Genomic DNA, 15,147 nt, shown 5'->3' with positions numbered 1-15,147 from the left:
CACTCCGCAGTTCCCACGACTACTGGCGGAGCGCGGGTCGCTGGCGGAGCTGGTGGCGGCGCAGCTGGAGCGCGGGCGCGCGCCGCGCGTGCGCCGCCGCCGCGCGCGGCCGCGCCCCCGCCCGCGCCCGCGCCCGCGGCCCCGCCCGCAGGTGCGCGCCAGCGCGCGCTCCAGGAAGTGACACTCCGCAGTTCTCACCACTACTTGGGAAGGTTTTTGATACCGCCTGTTTTGTATTTGGCCCATAATTTCTCTCAAACATGCTCGGAAATGGTCGCATTTTGTTAGTAAATCGAAAACGCAAAGTGCCTATTTTTTGTTCCAGCGACGACAACGCACGGCCATCGCACGCCCGGCGGGGACGGAGCGGGCAAATATGAAATTCATATGACCGATACAAAATGTTTAAATTTATTTAATTTGATTAATTTAACAGCCGTTGAAATTATTTTTACAAAATTTTTAATCTTGGCTGAATGCCGAATACCTAGGTCTGTGCTTCCGATGCCTACCCTATCAAGAATGTTTGATATGTCACCATATTTAAGAATTATTTCACTTTTAATTTAGTTTTTTCTTCATAAGTGTGATGAAAAACATTGTAACTCCGGGGGTAAAAATATTGCAAACTCGGGTCTTCAATTACCACCCTCGTATTCAAAATTTCACTTACCCCCCTCGTTGCACAATGTACTATTATATTTCAGCATTTCCTTACATGTTTGAGAAAATGGCGTTTTATAAGTTTTAATCGTGTGTCGAAAGATGGCAGTAAATTTACTGTGGCTACAAAGTTTTCTTTGACAATCCAACTCTATTTCAAATTCTCTTTGTTACTAGTATATAGTTAGTATGTACAGTCACGTCTGAAAATATCGGCATAATATCGGTACGGACAAAGTGCCAATAATATATATACACTACTATATGGGCAATAAGGTCATGTATACATAATTTTTGTTCTTTCTCCATATCCATATTTTCAGACGTGACTGTACTAGTTGTAATTCAGAAGGTTTTTGGTGCCGCCTATTTTTTTTGTTTTATGGCGTTATTCATAATAACCTAAAATGACCTTGATAATCGTTTTTCCCTATATTATATTTTTGTTAGTTAGAAAGAGACAATATTGAACTGAGGTTTACTAGGTGCGATGGATAAGGGGGTAAGTTTGGTCAATTTCCTTAGTAAAACCGGCGTCAAAGCCATTGATGCAAACGGCTGGTCCTTCTAAGAAGTTTGACCTCCGCGGGGACAGATGAGAATACACCTTGAAATTCTATTGACTCAATGTGATTTATAAGACGAACTTTGTCTAGAAAAGAGGTTAAACAAAGTGGTATACCACTCCGAGGTACCTTCGTTTCTTGTAATATTTATATAAATAGGTTTTCCATCTTAATTTCGGTAATTGTGTTACTTTTCCTGTTCCTGCTCTTCGCCATTTTCTTCCTTCGCAAATCTTCTCTTTTTCGTGAGCGTCAAGTGGACGTCACCGAAATATTTAAAAAAATAATCTACCTTCTGTGTACCTCTCCCTAAAACGAGATATTGAACAAAAAGGTCCAACGGCCATTCTGACGTCAGGATGGCGGGTGGACCTATTAAATCTTGGTTTATTTCACGCAAAATTTCTGTGATTATGCTGTGCCTCCAGTCACAAAATAAAAAATAAACAGGTCCGTTCCCGCCGTTCATGAAAATACATACCTAAACTTGCCCGACTCACTAGGGTTGCTTCTGTATTAATTTCGAATTTTAAAAAGGAGTAGGTAATATAAGTTTACAGACATACATACATCTTGTCATGTTTACATTCCTTAGAGGCAAAGAGCATATAATCACTACGTTTTAAGAGACGGGACTTCCATACTAGCGAGTGGAATCCCTTTGTTTCGCAAATCATTACCAAAATGTACGACAAAGAACTGTCAAAGAACCATAGTACCAACATAAGAAATTTAAATAGTGTAGTACGCTACACGCTTGCGTTTCTTATCGATATCGATAAAATGGGGAGGGTTGAAATATAGACTTTTGTCTACAAATTTTGTACTCGAAATCAAGTTAGGATCGAGTCCACATTTAAGTTGTATGTTATATAGTGGATAGTTCTATGAGTGGACTAATACGTGGTCGGGCTTAATGTGGACTCGATTTTTTTTTAGAACACCTTGTTGTTATTCACCACTAGGAAGGATCAAAGTAGCACTTTTTTCCCTACTAGGAGGGATCACTTTTTTCCTCTTTTTCATACTTCTTAGCTTAAATTATTTAATTACCATTGATTAAATTTATTTATTTATTTGTACCATAATAATTTCCTCACAGGTGATGTGAAAAGCAGTATGTAAATTTATCACGTGGTAGCAAAAATATTTCCACCTTAGGGTGGTATTCCACCTATCCAATTTCTTGGTCCAATGTCATTGCGTCTCAGTCTGTCATTAATCAAAATGTGAGACGCAATACACATTGGACAAAGAAATTGCATAGGTGGAATACCACCCATAACACTTGAATCCCTCACTACGCTACGATTCTATTTTAGAATACCTTGTTACACTCAGATTGTAATTATAAAATCCTTCACTATTTTTTTCTTAATTTTTTTTTATTAAAAGCACTATTTTTAAAATGATCTGCAGATACATGTTTCAATAAATGTAACTTTTCTATGGGAAGATGTATCAGGTCTTCGTTCCCAACAAATTTAACCCACTGCCTGCATCTGAAAACATACAGCCTTGGTTATGTACAGTTTATATTCCAAGTGTTTGCTAATGAGATGATCAACTGATTATTTAGCGCTAATATGCATCTATAAATCAAATCATATATGTTAAATAATGACCATTAATGCATAGATGATAGATAATTTTCCACTGAAAATCTTCGACGAATTAATTTTGTGTCATATTGCATGCAAGTTCTCAGGAAATTTCACATATTTTATTTAATTACTTACACTGATATACAAATAAACATACAATTATCGATAGTTTTAGTACATCCCTAGTTCACAACTAAAAATAATATAAAATATCAAATTTTCGATGTGTTTAAAGCCTGCTGCACCAAAATAAGGTCAAAAGTATCTAAAGCAATACGTACCGGTCTTTATCCAAGGGAAATTTCGTCATAAAATCCCTTTTTTCGTGATTTTCTCGAGTGGCTCGCTTGCCACATATTTCACACTTAGTAAACCGTTTTCTCGGTGGCATTGTAACAAACTCGTTCTTTACTCTGATCACGGTTCACTATTTTCGATATTTTCACTAAATAATAAAGAAATTGCACGAAATACCCGAACAAAACATTGAAGCCTTCATAACAAACAAAACAATTAGGCTGACAGTTGACTTGATGTAAACTTGACAGAATAAATAGCACCAGTGCCGGATTAAGACATTTTGGTGCCCTAAGCATTTCTAGACCATGGTGCCCCCTCATCAAGATTACATTGAATTTTCTTGGTAAATTGAATGACGTTTATTACCGCATTACTTCTTCTTCCTCGCGTTGTCCCGGCATTTGCCACGGCTCATGGGAGCCTGGGGTCCGCTTGACAACTAATCCCAAGATTTGGCGTAGGCACTAGTTTTTACGAAAGCGACTGCCATCAGACCTTCCAACCCAGAGGATAAACTAGGCCTTGTTGGGATTAGTCCGGTTTCCTCACGATGTTTTCCTTCACCGAAAAGCGACTGGTAAATATCAAATGATATTTCGTACATAAGTTCCGAAAAACTCATTGGTACGAGCCGGGGTTTGAACCCGCGACCTCCGGATTGCAAGTCGCACGCTCTTACCGCTAGGCCACCAGCGCTTATTACCGCATTACTTCTGAGAATAGAATTTTCAATCCGTCACATCATTTTATCACGGAAATTGACAGAACTGCAGTATTAATGTTCCAAGAGTAGGTAAGGTAAAGTGTAAGCAAATTCGAAGACCGTGCTTCGCATAAGTCCGGAGGCCAAGCCAACCATGGTCCAAGTGTAAGCGAAGACGTAAGACATAGGCAGTATTCCGCACAGGATTTTGGAACCTCTAGAGCTTTCCTGCGAAGCTCATTCATGTGAGGACAAAGGCCGAGCTTCAGTAGGGGCTTAGCCATTGGCCATTGATTTTCAGAACAAGTACCAATGGCCACAAATGTTTTAAATAGCAAATTATTGTTTACGAAAAATGGACTTAATAGGGTAAGTTTTAAAATTACCTCTGACCAGACTTTTCAAGGCCGGCGTTGTCCCCATGGTCTCGGAGAAGACTGTGTAAAGTCGACATCATTATTTTGACGTTGGAGGTAATTTTAGAACTTAATCAAACGCGAATAAGTCTCGTTTTCTTAAATAATAATGTGTCACAATTAGGCCAATACAATTAGATTTTTTCGACCTAAAAATACGTGTAATCCGAGTTTGCTCCATTCCAGGAGGTGTGCATAAATGTTTCCTCTTTTTCAGTTTTTTTGCTTGTAAATCGAAAACGGTACGGCCGACGGAAAATTTGTTCTAATTACAAGTATTATTAAAATTGATATCTGAGGATCCGAAATGTAATTTAACTATGTTCTTGCAATAAAATATATTGATTGATTGATTGATTTAAGGTACCTTAATATGTATTCGTAGTACCTAAATTGTAAATTTGGTCGACATTTTTTATTTTTGGTAAAATCATGTTAATAATCCGAAAACGCTTTCTTCCCAGTGTCTGATCCACCAAGTGCTATTGTAATTGATAGTGGGTTCCTTCTACATCAGGGGTGGCCAACTTGATTAGACCCAAGATCTCCTGTTTACCGAAACCCTGTGCGATCTACGTAATTGGTATTTCGTAAAACCTTAAATGAAACTGGTCTACGTATTTATATTTTTTGCCTTGCCACGATCGACTGGACTAACAGTCGCGATCGACCGGGTCGATCGCGATCGACCTGTTGGCCACCCCTGTTCTACATCGAGTGGTTTGGCAATCCAAAGGAAAAAATAATCTCCTAAGGATCCCAAAATGTATGCACACCTCCTGGGATAGATCAAACTGGGATTACACGCATTTAGGACCAAATAAATGTATTAAAACAATTTCCAGCTTGCTGGGAATTAATTCCTCAAAATATTTTTTTGGATCTAATTTGATTGGCCTAAATCGTGAAGGTGTTTTTAAAGGCAAAGTCTAAGGCTGAATGCGCGGAGCGTTCGATCAGCGCTTACGGATGAGGCCAAAGGTCGAGCTGGAAGAAAGCAAGGCTTGAATTTGACCAATGGCGAGGTATGAATAGCTGGACGTCCGCAGCGTCAGATCGCGGCGCGTTATCATATAATACAACTAATGGCGAGGTGTGAGCAAGGCAGCCCAGCTGCGAAAGAGGACAGCATGGATTTGGATCCATGGGGCAGTTTGCATAAAGTAGAAGGCCTGGCGTCGCATAAGACCTAACGCCGAACTGCAAAAGAGTAGCTTGAAATCGAACCTATGTAATCACGGTCCTCCTACTGCTCGGCCTTTGCCTTAACTCGAAAGCGCAACTTGATAAGATGCTTTTGTTTTTCGGCCTTCGCAGGGCCCTTTATTACATTTTGACAATTAGGTCGCAGGATCGCGGCTCTGCAGCAACTCGGCCTGGCCGACACATCTGGTGTGCAAGAGACCAAAATACGCTACAAAATCGGTACCTAATCTACGTCGAGAAAATCGGTTGGCCACAAGCCCGACGGTAAGATTTTTTGGCCATGAGCTTTGATGGCCTCCTCGTAAGGTTGGAGATGTGCTTACGTGTACTCACTCTCTTACGACCCTTCATTATTAGATGGGTACTTGCACACGTATCAAAAAGTTTCGTGTACATAAGTACTACACTACGAATGCGATGCTGATGCAGCCTGCGCGTTTTTTTTCCTATGATTTTGGTGCCCCCCTAGACGTGGTGCCCTAAGCAAGTGCTTATTTTGCTTAATGGTTAATCCGGCACTGAATAGCACTGACGTTTTATTTTTCTTCGTTGGCAAAGATTTGCGAAACAAGTTCCATACAAAACTTATTTTGTTCCTAGTTGCGTCAGCCTGCTTAGAGCCTGCATTTTGACGTACATGACAGTAGGTACCTACGTAGCTGCGGGGACGTTAAGTGAGCAACACCCGCACAGCCACAGCCCGACTAAGCTTTGCCCGAGAACGCCTGTAAATGTAACGTCTGTGTGCGTAAATGTCACGTCTGTGTGCGTGCGGCGAAAATGGCACTTTGTACAGTCAGCGTCAAATACTTCGTAGCAGTCAAAGTAGCCAAATAGTTCGGTACACCACGCTGACTGTACTGAGCGGACTCTGCTCCGGCGCGCGCCGCCGATATTTACTTTGTGCTCCAGTGTACCTCCAATAGAAAGCCGTGTACCTCGCCCTTAAGCGAGATATTTAAAAAATAAGGTTTACCAAGGCAGACTTTTGGGAGAGATACAGCTTTTGTTAAAGGTACACTTGAGATCCACCCGCCATCCTGACGCTCACCTCTTTTTCTCTGAAGTTGTATGATATAAGGATAATCATGGCTTTCATTTATTTAGCCATTAATATTTAGATATTTTATTGCAAGTTTATATTGCTTTTGATGTGGCTCTAAAGACCTTGATTGTAAAGAATAAATGAAACAAACACGTTAAAAACGATTTTTATTAGTATACTACGAACAGCGCCGTATTTACATGGTCGTCATATTGTTAAAGAAATGTAACAACAACAACTATTATTGATTGCTTAGGCACATACTTCATCTAACAACTTCCTTAAAAGTTAAGTAACATTCAATTGTTAGTTATGGGAGGAGCTTATCATTTAGGATACATGGTATGATAGTTAAGTTACACTTGCATTGGTGCTTACTTCTTGATAAGTCTATTTTCGGCTCTTAAAACTCGATAAGCATAAGCTTGTTTATTTATTACATTAATTGTGATGCACTAAAATATTGAGACGACGTTTAAAATTATCTAGTTACGTTATAAAAATGATCAAGAAAATACAGTGTGGTCTTCTCATTCGGATTTGTATATATCTTTTCAGTTGACAGTTTCATTGTTTTACACTGAAAAAGTTTTGAAAAAAATCCAGATAAAAAATACAAGAATAAAAAATAAAAGTAATAATATTGATTCTGTTTGATTCAAGTCACGCATAGTTTAACAGACACAAGATGATATCACAATGCATCGGAAGATTATTGTCAGACCCGGAAATTGGTATTATTTACACAGCAATAGTGACCAGTTGAAATAGCTAAAGAAGATCGATAGGTACTGTAAAACGTCAGCAAGGCAAGTGGCTCGTTGATAAAACAATTCATTTATATCACAGACTAACAGAAACATTAAGAAGAGATTTATTCTCACTACATATATGGCACTAATCACACTAAAATCCGAAAGTAAGCTAACAATCAAAGGCAGTGTTTAAATATTATATCTGTAGATAATTCGGAGTTTAATTTACGTCGTTCCCATCCATCGCACGCCGCGTTTACCTTCCGTCACTCGCCGTAGTCATTACTTTGGTCGAAAGAGACCCCTATCGCCCCTGAGGTTGACCAACGTCACGGATTGTCGCAAACGGGCAACCAACTACAGAACACAAAATCCAATCTAGAATAATATCAATTTTATACGTAATTAAAAACCTACAGAAATATTCAAATCCTGTTACATTTCAATGACAATATAACAAAATTTCTACGACTATGGGCATGTCAACAATATACTCCCGTACTAATTAAGTAAAGAAATAATACTCGACATAACAATTCATAAAATCATTTGTTTATCGGACTCGCCGGTAGCACCAGACACCGGACACCGTGGCGGCGCGGTCCGGGCTCACAACCGAAACTTATTGCTATTATCACTACATTTCCATTGCACTACATCGGATTACGATAAAATTGTGAATTTGAAACGGAAGCATAAAATTAAACCTACATCTATACACAATGACTGCAGGACCTCAAAATCGGTATCGGTCCTTTTAAAAATAATTCGTGCATGCATCTGCTTAGCGTATCAATCAAATATTAAAATACAAGCAAAGCTGACATTATTTACGATACAAGTCCGGAAAGTACGAAACTCGCAACGAGTGGCGATAAATTAAAACGCGACTGAAGGGAGAATTTGAAATCGACACGAGTTGCGAATTACCTATCCGCACGTATATCGTACAACGTTTTACAGAACATATGGGCCTTTAAACTATCGAGATAGGCACGAAAAGTGCTCATTCCCACACTAGCATGGGAAAGTAGCTCCATGTGTACTGTAAATGGGCCTTTAAACTTTCGAGATAGGCACGAAAAGTGCTCATTCCCACACTAGCATGGGAAAGTAGCTCCATGTGTACTGTAAATGGGCCTTTAAACTTTCGAGATAGGCACGAAAAGTGCTCATTCCCACACTAGCGTGGGAAAGTAGCTCCATGTGTACTGTAAATGGGCCTTTAAACTTTCGAGATAGGCACGAAAAGTGCTCATTCCCACACTAGCGTGGGAAAGTAGCTCCATGTGTACTGTAAATGGGCCTTTAAACTTTCGAGATAGGCACGAAAAGTGCTCATTCCCACACTAGCGTGGGAAAGTAGCTCCATATGTAATGTAAAGGTATTTACAGTGTCAATTTAAAACACTCCCTTCGGTCGTGTTATAATTTATCGCCACTCGTTGCGAATTTCATACTTTCCACACTTGTATCGTAAATCACTAATTACTGTGTTTACACGGCTGCCAAGGAGATATTTAATCGAGAAACAGATAATATTTTTCCATAAATAAATACATAAATAACTAATATAAATAGCTTTCTCATCTAAATATATACCTCCAGGTTAATTTCATATAAAATCATTGTCGAAAAAAAACTGTTCCGATTATTTTACTGATTATTAGAAGCATTTTAGAATAAGCATAAACCTTCGAGACATAACAGATTAAATTATTTTTGATCAGGATTGCTCTTCTTTAATATTTTTTCCAAAAAATGCATTTCATAAGAAACATTGTATTTCCGGGACATATGGTTATAGTGAGTGACAATCCCATTAGTTCGTGTGATAATCTTAAATATCTCGAAGATCCAGTATTTTCTTTATTTTCGCTTACTTTATTTTGAGCTTTTTTTACTAAAATCACCCTGACTAGAAGCAAATGTCATTAGATCATTAATTAGGCATATTATTTATCTTCATAGTGTACACAATTCAACCAAACTTTATCGTATAAGAATATAGAAAACTGAAAACCGATTTTAGGTCCTACGAAATCATTGTGTTCAGGCGTGATTTGAGCGAAATCCGCAACTTACGCACATGCACATAAACCTATTGCACACTGCGAGACTTAAAATAACGCATAATTATTTGATCGAAATAATTACCATCAAAATTTGACTAATAAAAAAATCTACATCAAACCTTATCACGCTAACTACTACGGCATACATTCTTCGATAATAAGGAACAATATCATCAATCAATAATTATAAAGTAACAATGTATAATAAATGTTCACAGGGCCGGATTGAGCCAAATAGGCTTTTAAGGCCTGGCCACATCAGTTGAGTATGTAGCAAGTTTTCTTCTTTCTACGTAGTACATCGCTTGCGTTGTGCCGTAAGCGATGCGCTACGAAGGGAGCAAGAGCCGAGCTGGAGTACGCATGATGTGTGCATGGGCCTATCGGTATTGCTTGCAGGCATTTTCCTTCATTTTATTAGAATAGGGCCACAGTTAACGAGTTATCAATGAACACGAATAAAATTGATTCAAAGAATATTTCGACGGATGTCACTTTGACCCCCGAACTAGATACGCTCACGGCGCTATCGCTTTTGTGGAGTAAATTGTAAATCGTTAACGTTTTAACGGTAACTGTCCAGTAAATTCGTTGTCTGTAGAATCTAGTCAGCCCATAACTAAGCCTGCCTTCATTGCCTCTATGGTTAATCCGGCCCTGGATGTAAAGTGGGAGTGGATTACGGCCGGCGGTTTCAACTCTCTGTGGACGCGTCTCCGCCCGCGTTTAGCTCCGTCTTCTCGACTTTCTCTTTGCCGGTGCTCAATTCAGCTAGGCCCGGGATCGGTAAGTCTTTTAGTTGTCTTTTTTCTATTTCTGCTTTGAACTGCTCAATATCTTGAGGGCTGAAAATGTTAACAATTATTAGTAATTTAAAAAGTGATAACGATCATAAAGTATGTGGATACGTTTGTGTCATGTACCATCAAAACTACTGTCCTTTTGGTGACCGGGGTGTCACGACGTGTTTAGAACTCGGGGGGCAGGTTATGTTTTTAACCGACATCAAAAGAGGGAAAAGTTTTACTAGAATAAACACCGTACTCGAGTGAGTTTATCAAATGTTTTCCGTGTCGGGTCGTGTCGTGTGTACCTACCTGATCTGCACGAAGAGAATGCCGTTGATGAGGTTGAGCATGTCGATGACGGAGGCCATGCCGGGCGGCTGGATGTGCAGCGGCGGGTGCTGCGGCGGCGCGTGCGGCGCGCGCGCGTAGGCCTCGGCGAGCCGCTTCTGCAGCACCACGGCCTGCGTCGTCAGGTGCCGCAGGCACTCCGACGACTCGCGCGTCTTCTCGTGCTTCTCGCCCAGCTGCGATCACAAAACCGGCATCGTGTTACAGACAACTAGGGTAATGCAGACTCAACACTAGTCAATAGTAAGAAACGGCAATGTTGAAGCTTTAAGTGCTTACACAAGAATTTGGCTGAATTTGGAAATGATATTTGCTTCGACTATTTAGCTGAATAAATAATATCAAGTAAATATTCACCTACGCTACTAGACACAAGAGGAGAAAATACGTGATCCTGCGACATTTTCTTCTAATAAGTCTGAGATCGAAGCGTAAGATAGATCTGCATCTATTTATACAAGTACTTAACATCCCTATGACCGGTACTCACCAGCTGCTTGTATATGGAGTAGGTCTCCTTCTCGTGCGTGAGCGCGGCGCGGAAGTCGCCGAGGCAGGACAGCGTGCGCGCGAGCAGATGGCGCGCCACGGCCGCCTTGAGCGAGCAGTACTCACCAGCTGCTTGTATATGGAGTAGGTCTCCTTCTCGTGCGTGAGCGCGGCGCGGAAGTCGCCGAGGCAGGACAGCGTGCGCGCGAGCAGATGGCGCGCCACGGCCGCCTTGAGCGAGCAGTACTCACCAGCTGCTTGTATATGGAGTAGGTCTCCTTCTCGTGCGTGAGCGCGGCGCGGAAGTCGCCGAGGCAGGACAGCGTGCGCGCGAGCAGATGGCGCGCCACGGCCGCCTTGAGCGAGCAGTACTCACCAGCTGCTTGTATATGGAGTAGGTCTCCTTCTCGTGCGTGAGCGCGGCGCGGAAGTCGCCGAGGCAGGACAGCGTGCGCGCGAGCAGATGGCGCGCCACGGCCGCCTTGAGCGAGCAGTACTCACCAGCTGCTTGTATATGGAGTAGGTCTCCTTCTCGTGCGTGAGCGCGGCGCGGAAGTCGCCGAGGCAGGACAGCGTGCGCGCGAGCAGATGGCGCGCCACGGCCGCCTTGAGCGAGCGTGCGCCGTGCACCGCGCTCGTCACGCTCAGCGCACGCTCCACGAAGCGCAGAGACAGCTCGTATTCGCCGACGGCGTGCAGTATTAGCGCGATGTTGCTCTGAAACGATAACGAAACGTTTAAGAGCCCTTAATCCTTGGAGCGTTCTCCGATTTCACGAAATAACGCTCGATAGATGGCGTTGGCGCTCGGTACGCGAGCGCCGGCAACGCGACGCGCGTTTCAATGCAGACTAGAATAATCTTGATAGTTTTCAATATAATTTCAAGCAACATTAATTTTAGTGTTATATGATATCATATGGGCACTCTTTATTTTATTTTATATGCACAGTAGTTTTTTTTATGTACACTACTACTAAGTGTACAGACTACAGAGTGTACTATAACCCTTGCTCTTTATTCTGTCTCTTTCACACCAATGGAAAATGAAGAAGTTAGTAAATGACTGCAGGTATAAATAAAGTATATTAGTGCGATAGAGAGACAGATAGTGTTTCGTTGTCGTATCGTAAACGATTGGCATGTTGGCCACACACTTGCTTGGTGCCTAGCCAAAATACCAATCGTTTGCGTATATTAGTGCGATAGAGAGACAGTAGTGTTTCGTTGTCGTATCGTAAACGATTGGCATGTTGGCTACGCACCCATGATACCTAGCCAAGAAGCCAATCGATTGCGCATATTAGTGCGATAGAGAGACAGATAGTGTTTCCTTGTCGTATCGTAAACGTTTGGCATGTTGGCTACGCACCCATGCTGCCCAGCCAAGATGCCAATCGTTTGTGCATATTAGTACGAGAGAGAGACAGATAGTGTTTCGTTGTCGTATCGATTGGCATGGTGGCTACGCACCCATGCTGCCTAGTCAAGATGCCAATCGTTTGCGCACATTAGTGCTATAGAGTTTCAGTGTTATTTGAAATCACGTTAGGGTTTGTATTATTATTTATGACCCGAATGAAGTCCATCCAGGTTCTTATGATGGAGTCATTATAATTCCATCGTGCTTGGGCTCAAAAGATTTGCCCTGACGAACACCATCGATCTAGATGAGGTCCAGGGTCTCATGACGGAGTCAGGAGTTGGTCACCAGAACTCCCCAGAACTCCTAATCTACTCATCATAACTCCATCGAGTTTGGGCTCAATAGATTTACCCTGATGAGCACCATCAATCTAGATGAAGTCCAGGGTCTCATGATGGAGTCAGGAGTAGGTCACTAGAACTCCTAATCTACTCATTATAATTCCATCGTGTTTGGGCTCAAAAGATTTGCCCTGACGAGTACCATCGATCTAGATGAAGTCCAGGGTCTCATGATGGAGTCAGGAGTTGGTCATCATAATTCCTAATCTACTCATCATAACTCCATCGTGTTTGGGCTCAATAGATTTGCCCTCACGAGCACCATCAATCTAGATGATGTTCAGGGTCTCATGATGGAGTCAGGAGTTGGTCACTAGAACTCCTAATCTACTCATTATAATTCCATCGTGTTTGGGCTCAAAAGATTTGCCCTGACGAGTACCATCGATCTAGATGAAGTCCAGGGTCTCATGATGGAGTCAGGAGTTTGTCACCAGAACTCGTAATCTATTTATCATAACTCCATCGTGTTTGGGCTCAATAGATTTACCCCGATAAGCACCATCAAATTACCATTATGATGAATAGATTAGGAGTTCTGGTGACCAACTCCTGAGTCTATCATGAGACCCTCGACTTAATCTAGATCGATGGTACTCGTCAGGGCAAATCTTTTGAGCCCAAACACGATGGAGTTATGATGAATAGACTAGGAGTTCTGGTGACCAACTCCTGAGTCCATCATGAGACCCTGGACCTGATCTAGATTGATGGTGCTCGTCAGGGCAACTCTATTGAGCCCAAACATGATGGAGTTATGATGAGTAGATTAGGAGTTCTGGTGACCAACTCCTGACTCCATCATGAGACCCTGGACCTCATCTAGGTCGATGGTGCTCGTCATGGCAAATCTCATGAGCCCAAACACGTTGGAATTATAATTAGTAGATTAGGAGTTCTAGTGACCAACTCCTGACTCCATCATGAGACCCTGGACTTTATCTAGATTGATGATGCTCGTCAGGGCAAATCTATTGAGTCCAAACACGATGAGGTTATGATGAGTAGTTTAGGAGTTCTGGTGACCAACTCCTGACTCCATCATGAGACCCTGGACCTCATCTAGATCGATGGTGTTCATCAGGGCAAATCTATTGAGCCCAAACACGATGGAGTTATGATCAGTAGATTAGGAGTTCTGGTGACCAACTCCTGACTCCATCATGAGACCCTGGACCTCATCTAGGTCGATGGTGTTCGTCAGGGCAAATCTATTGAGCCCAAACACGATGGAGTTATGATGAGTAGATTAGGAGTTCTGGTGACCAACTCCTGACTCCATCATGAGACCCTGGGCTTCATCTAGATCTATGGTGCTCGTCAGGGCAAATCTTTTGAGCCAAAACACGATGGAATTATAATGAGTAGATTAGGAGTTCTAGTGACCAACTCCTGACTCCATCATGAGACCCTGGACTTCATCTAGATCGATGGTACTCGTCAGGGCAAATCTTTTGAGCCCAAACACGATGGAATTATAATGAGTAGATTAGGAGTTCTAGTGACCTACTCCTGACTCCATCATGAGACCCTGGGCCTCATCTAGATCTATGGTGCTCGTCAGGGCAAATCCCATGAGCCCAAACACGTTGGAATTATAATGAGTAGATTAGGAGTTCTAGTGACCAACTCCTGACTCCATCATGAGACCCTGGACTTTATCTAGATTGATGATGCTCGTCAGGGCAAATCTATTGAGCCCAAACACGATGAGGTTATGATGAGTAGTTTAGGAGTTCTGGTGACCAACTCCTGACTCCATCATGAGACCCTGGACCTCATCTAGATTGATGGTGCTCGTCAGGGCAAATCTATTGAGCCCAAACACGATGGCGTTATGATAAGTAGATTAAGAGTCCTGGTGACCAACTCCTGACTCCATCATGAGACCCTGGACCTCATCTAGATCGATGGTGTTCGTCAGGGCAAATCTTTTGAGCCCAAACACGATGGGATTATAATGAGTAGATTAGGAGTTCTGGTGACCAACTCCTGACTCCATCATGAGAACTTGGACTTCATCCGGGTCAAAAATAATAATGCAAATGCAAACCCTAACGTAATTTCAAGTAAAATGCGTTTTTCAGAAAATACCCTACTCATAGTGTTGTGTTCCTGCCGGTGAGTAAGGTTGCCAGAGCTCAACGAGGGGTGGGAGGGGGTTAGAGTCGGCAACGCGCATGTAACTCCTCTGGAGTTGCAGGCGTACATAGGCTACGGATACTGCTTACCATCAGGCGGGCCGTAAGCTTGTTTGCCACCGACGTAGTATAAAAAAAGGACCACTGAAAATCCATCAATAAGCGAGTGTTAAGCATAGTGTAAAAAATGAACTTTTATTAAGATTTTCTAATCGCAGTATATAGCACTTCTCGGAACTCCGTAGCTGATTACGATCGCAACGAATGCCTGACAATCGAGCA

General features: G+C 42.0%; 1 protein-coding gene across 1 annotated transcript in view; it reads right to left on the bottom strand.

The window, feature by feature from the left end:
- Positions 1–7,263: 7,263 nt before the first annotated feature.
- LOC133533292 (clustered mitochondria protein homolog) overlaps positions 7,264–15,147 on the bottom strand; it is a 47,104-nt gene continuing 39,220 nt past the window's right edge. Inside the window, exons 23-25 of the mRNA XM_061872257.1 lie at positions 11,460–11,675; positions 10,431–10,645; positions 7,264–10,178 (exon numbers count right to left, since the gene is read on the bottom strand). Coding sequence (XP_061728241.1) covers positions 10,028–10,178; positions 10,431–10,645; positions 11,460–11,675 — 582 coding nt within the window. The 3' untranslated portion in view covers positions 7,264–10,027. The remainder of the gene's footprint in view (positions 10,179–10,430; positions 10,646–11,459; positions 11,676–15,147) is intronic.

This window comes from Cydia pomonella, unplaced genomic scaffold, assembly GCF_033807575.1.
Source record: "Cydia pomonella isolate Wapato2018A unplaced genomic scaffold, ilCydPomo1 PGA_scaffold_148, whole genome shotgun sequence".
NCBI classification, from domain to species: domain Eukaryota; kingdom Metazoa; phylum Arthropoda; class Insecta; order Lepidoptera; family Tortricidae; genus Cydia; species Cydia pomonella.
Note: the sequence above shows the minus strand (reverse complement) of the source record. Positions and strands in the feature narration are given on the sequence as shown.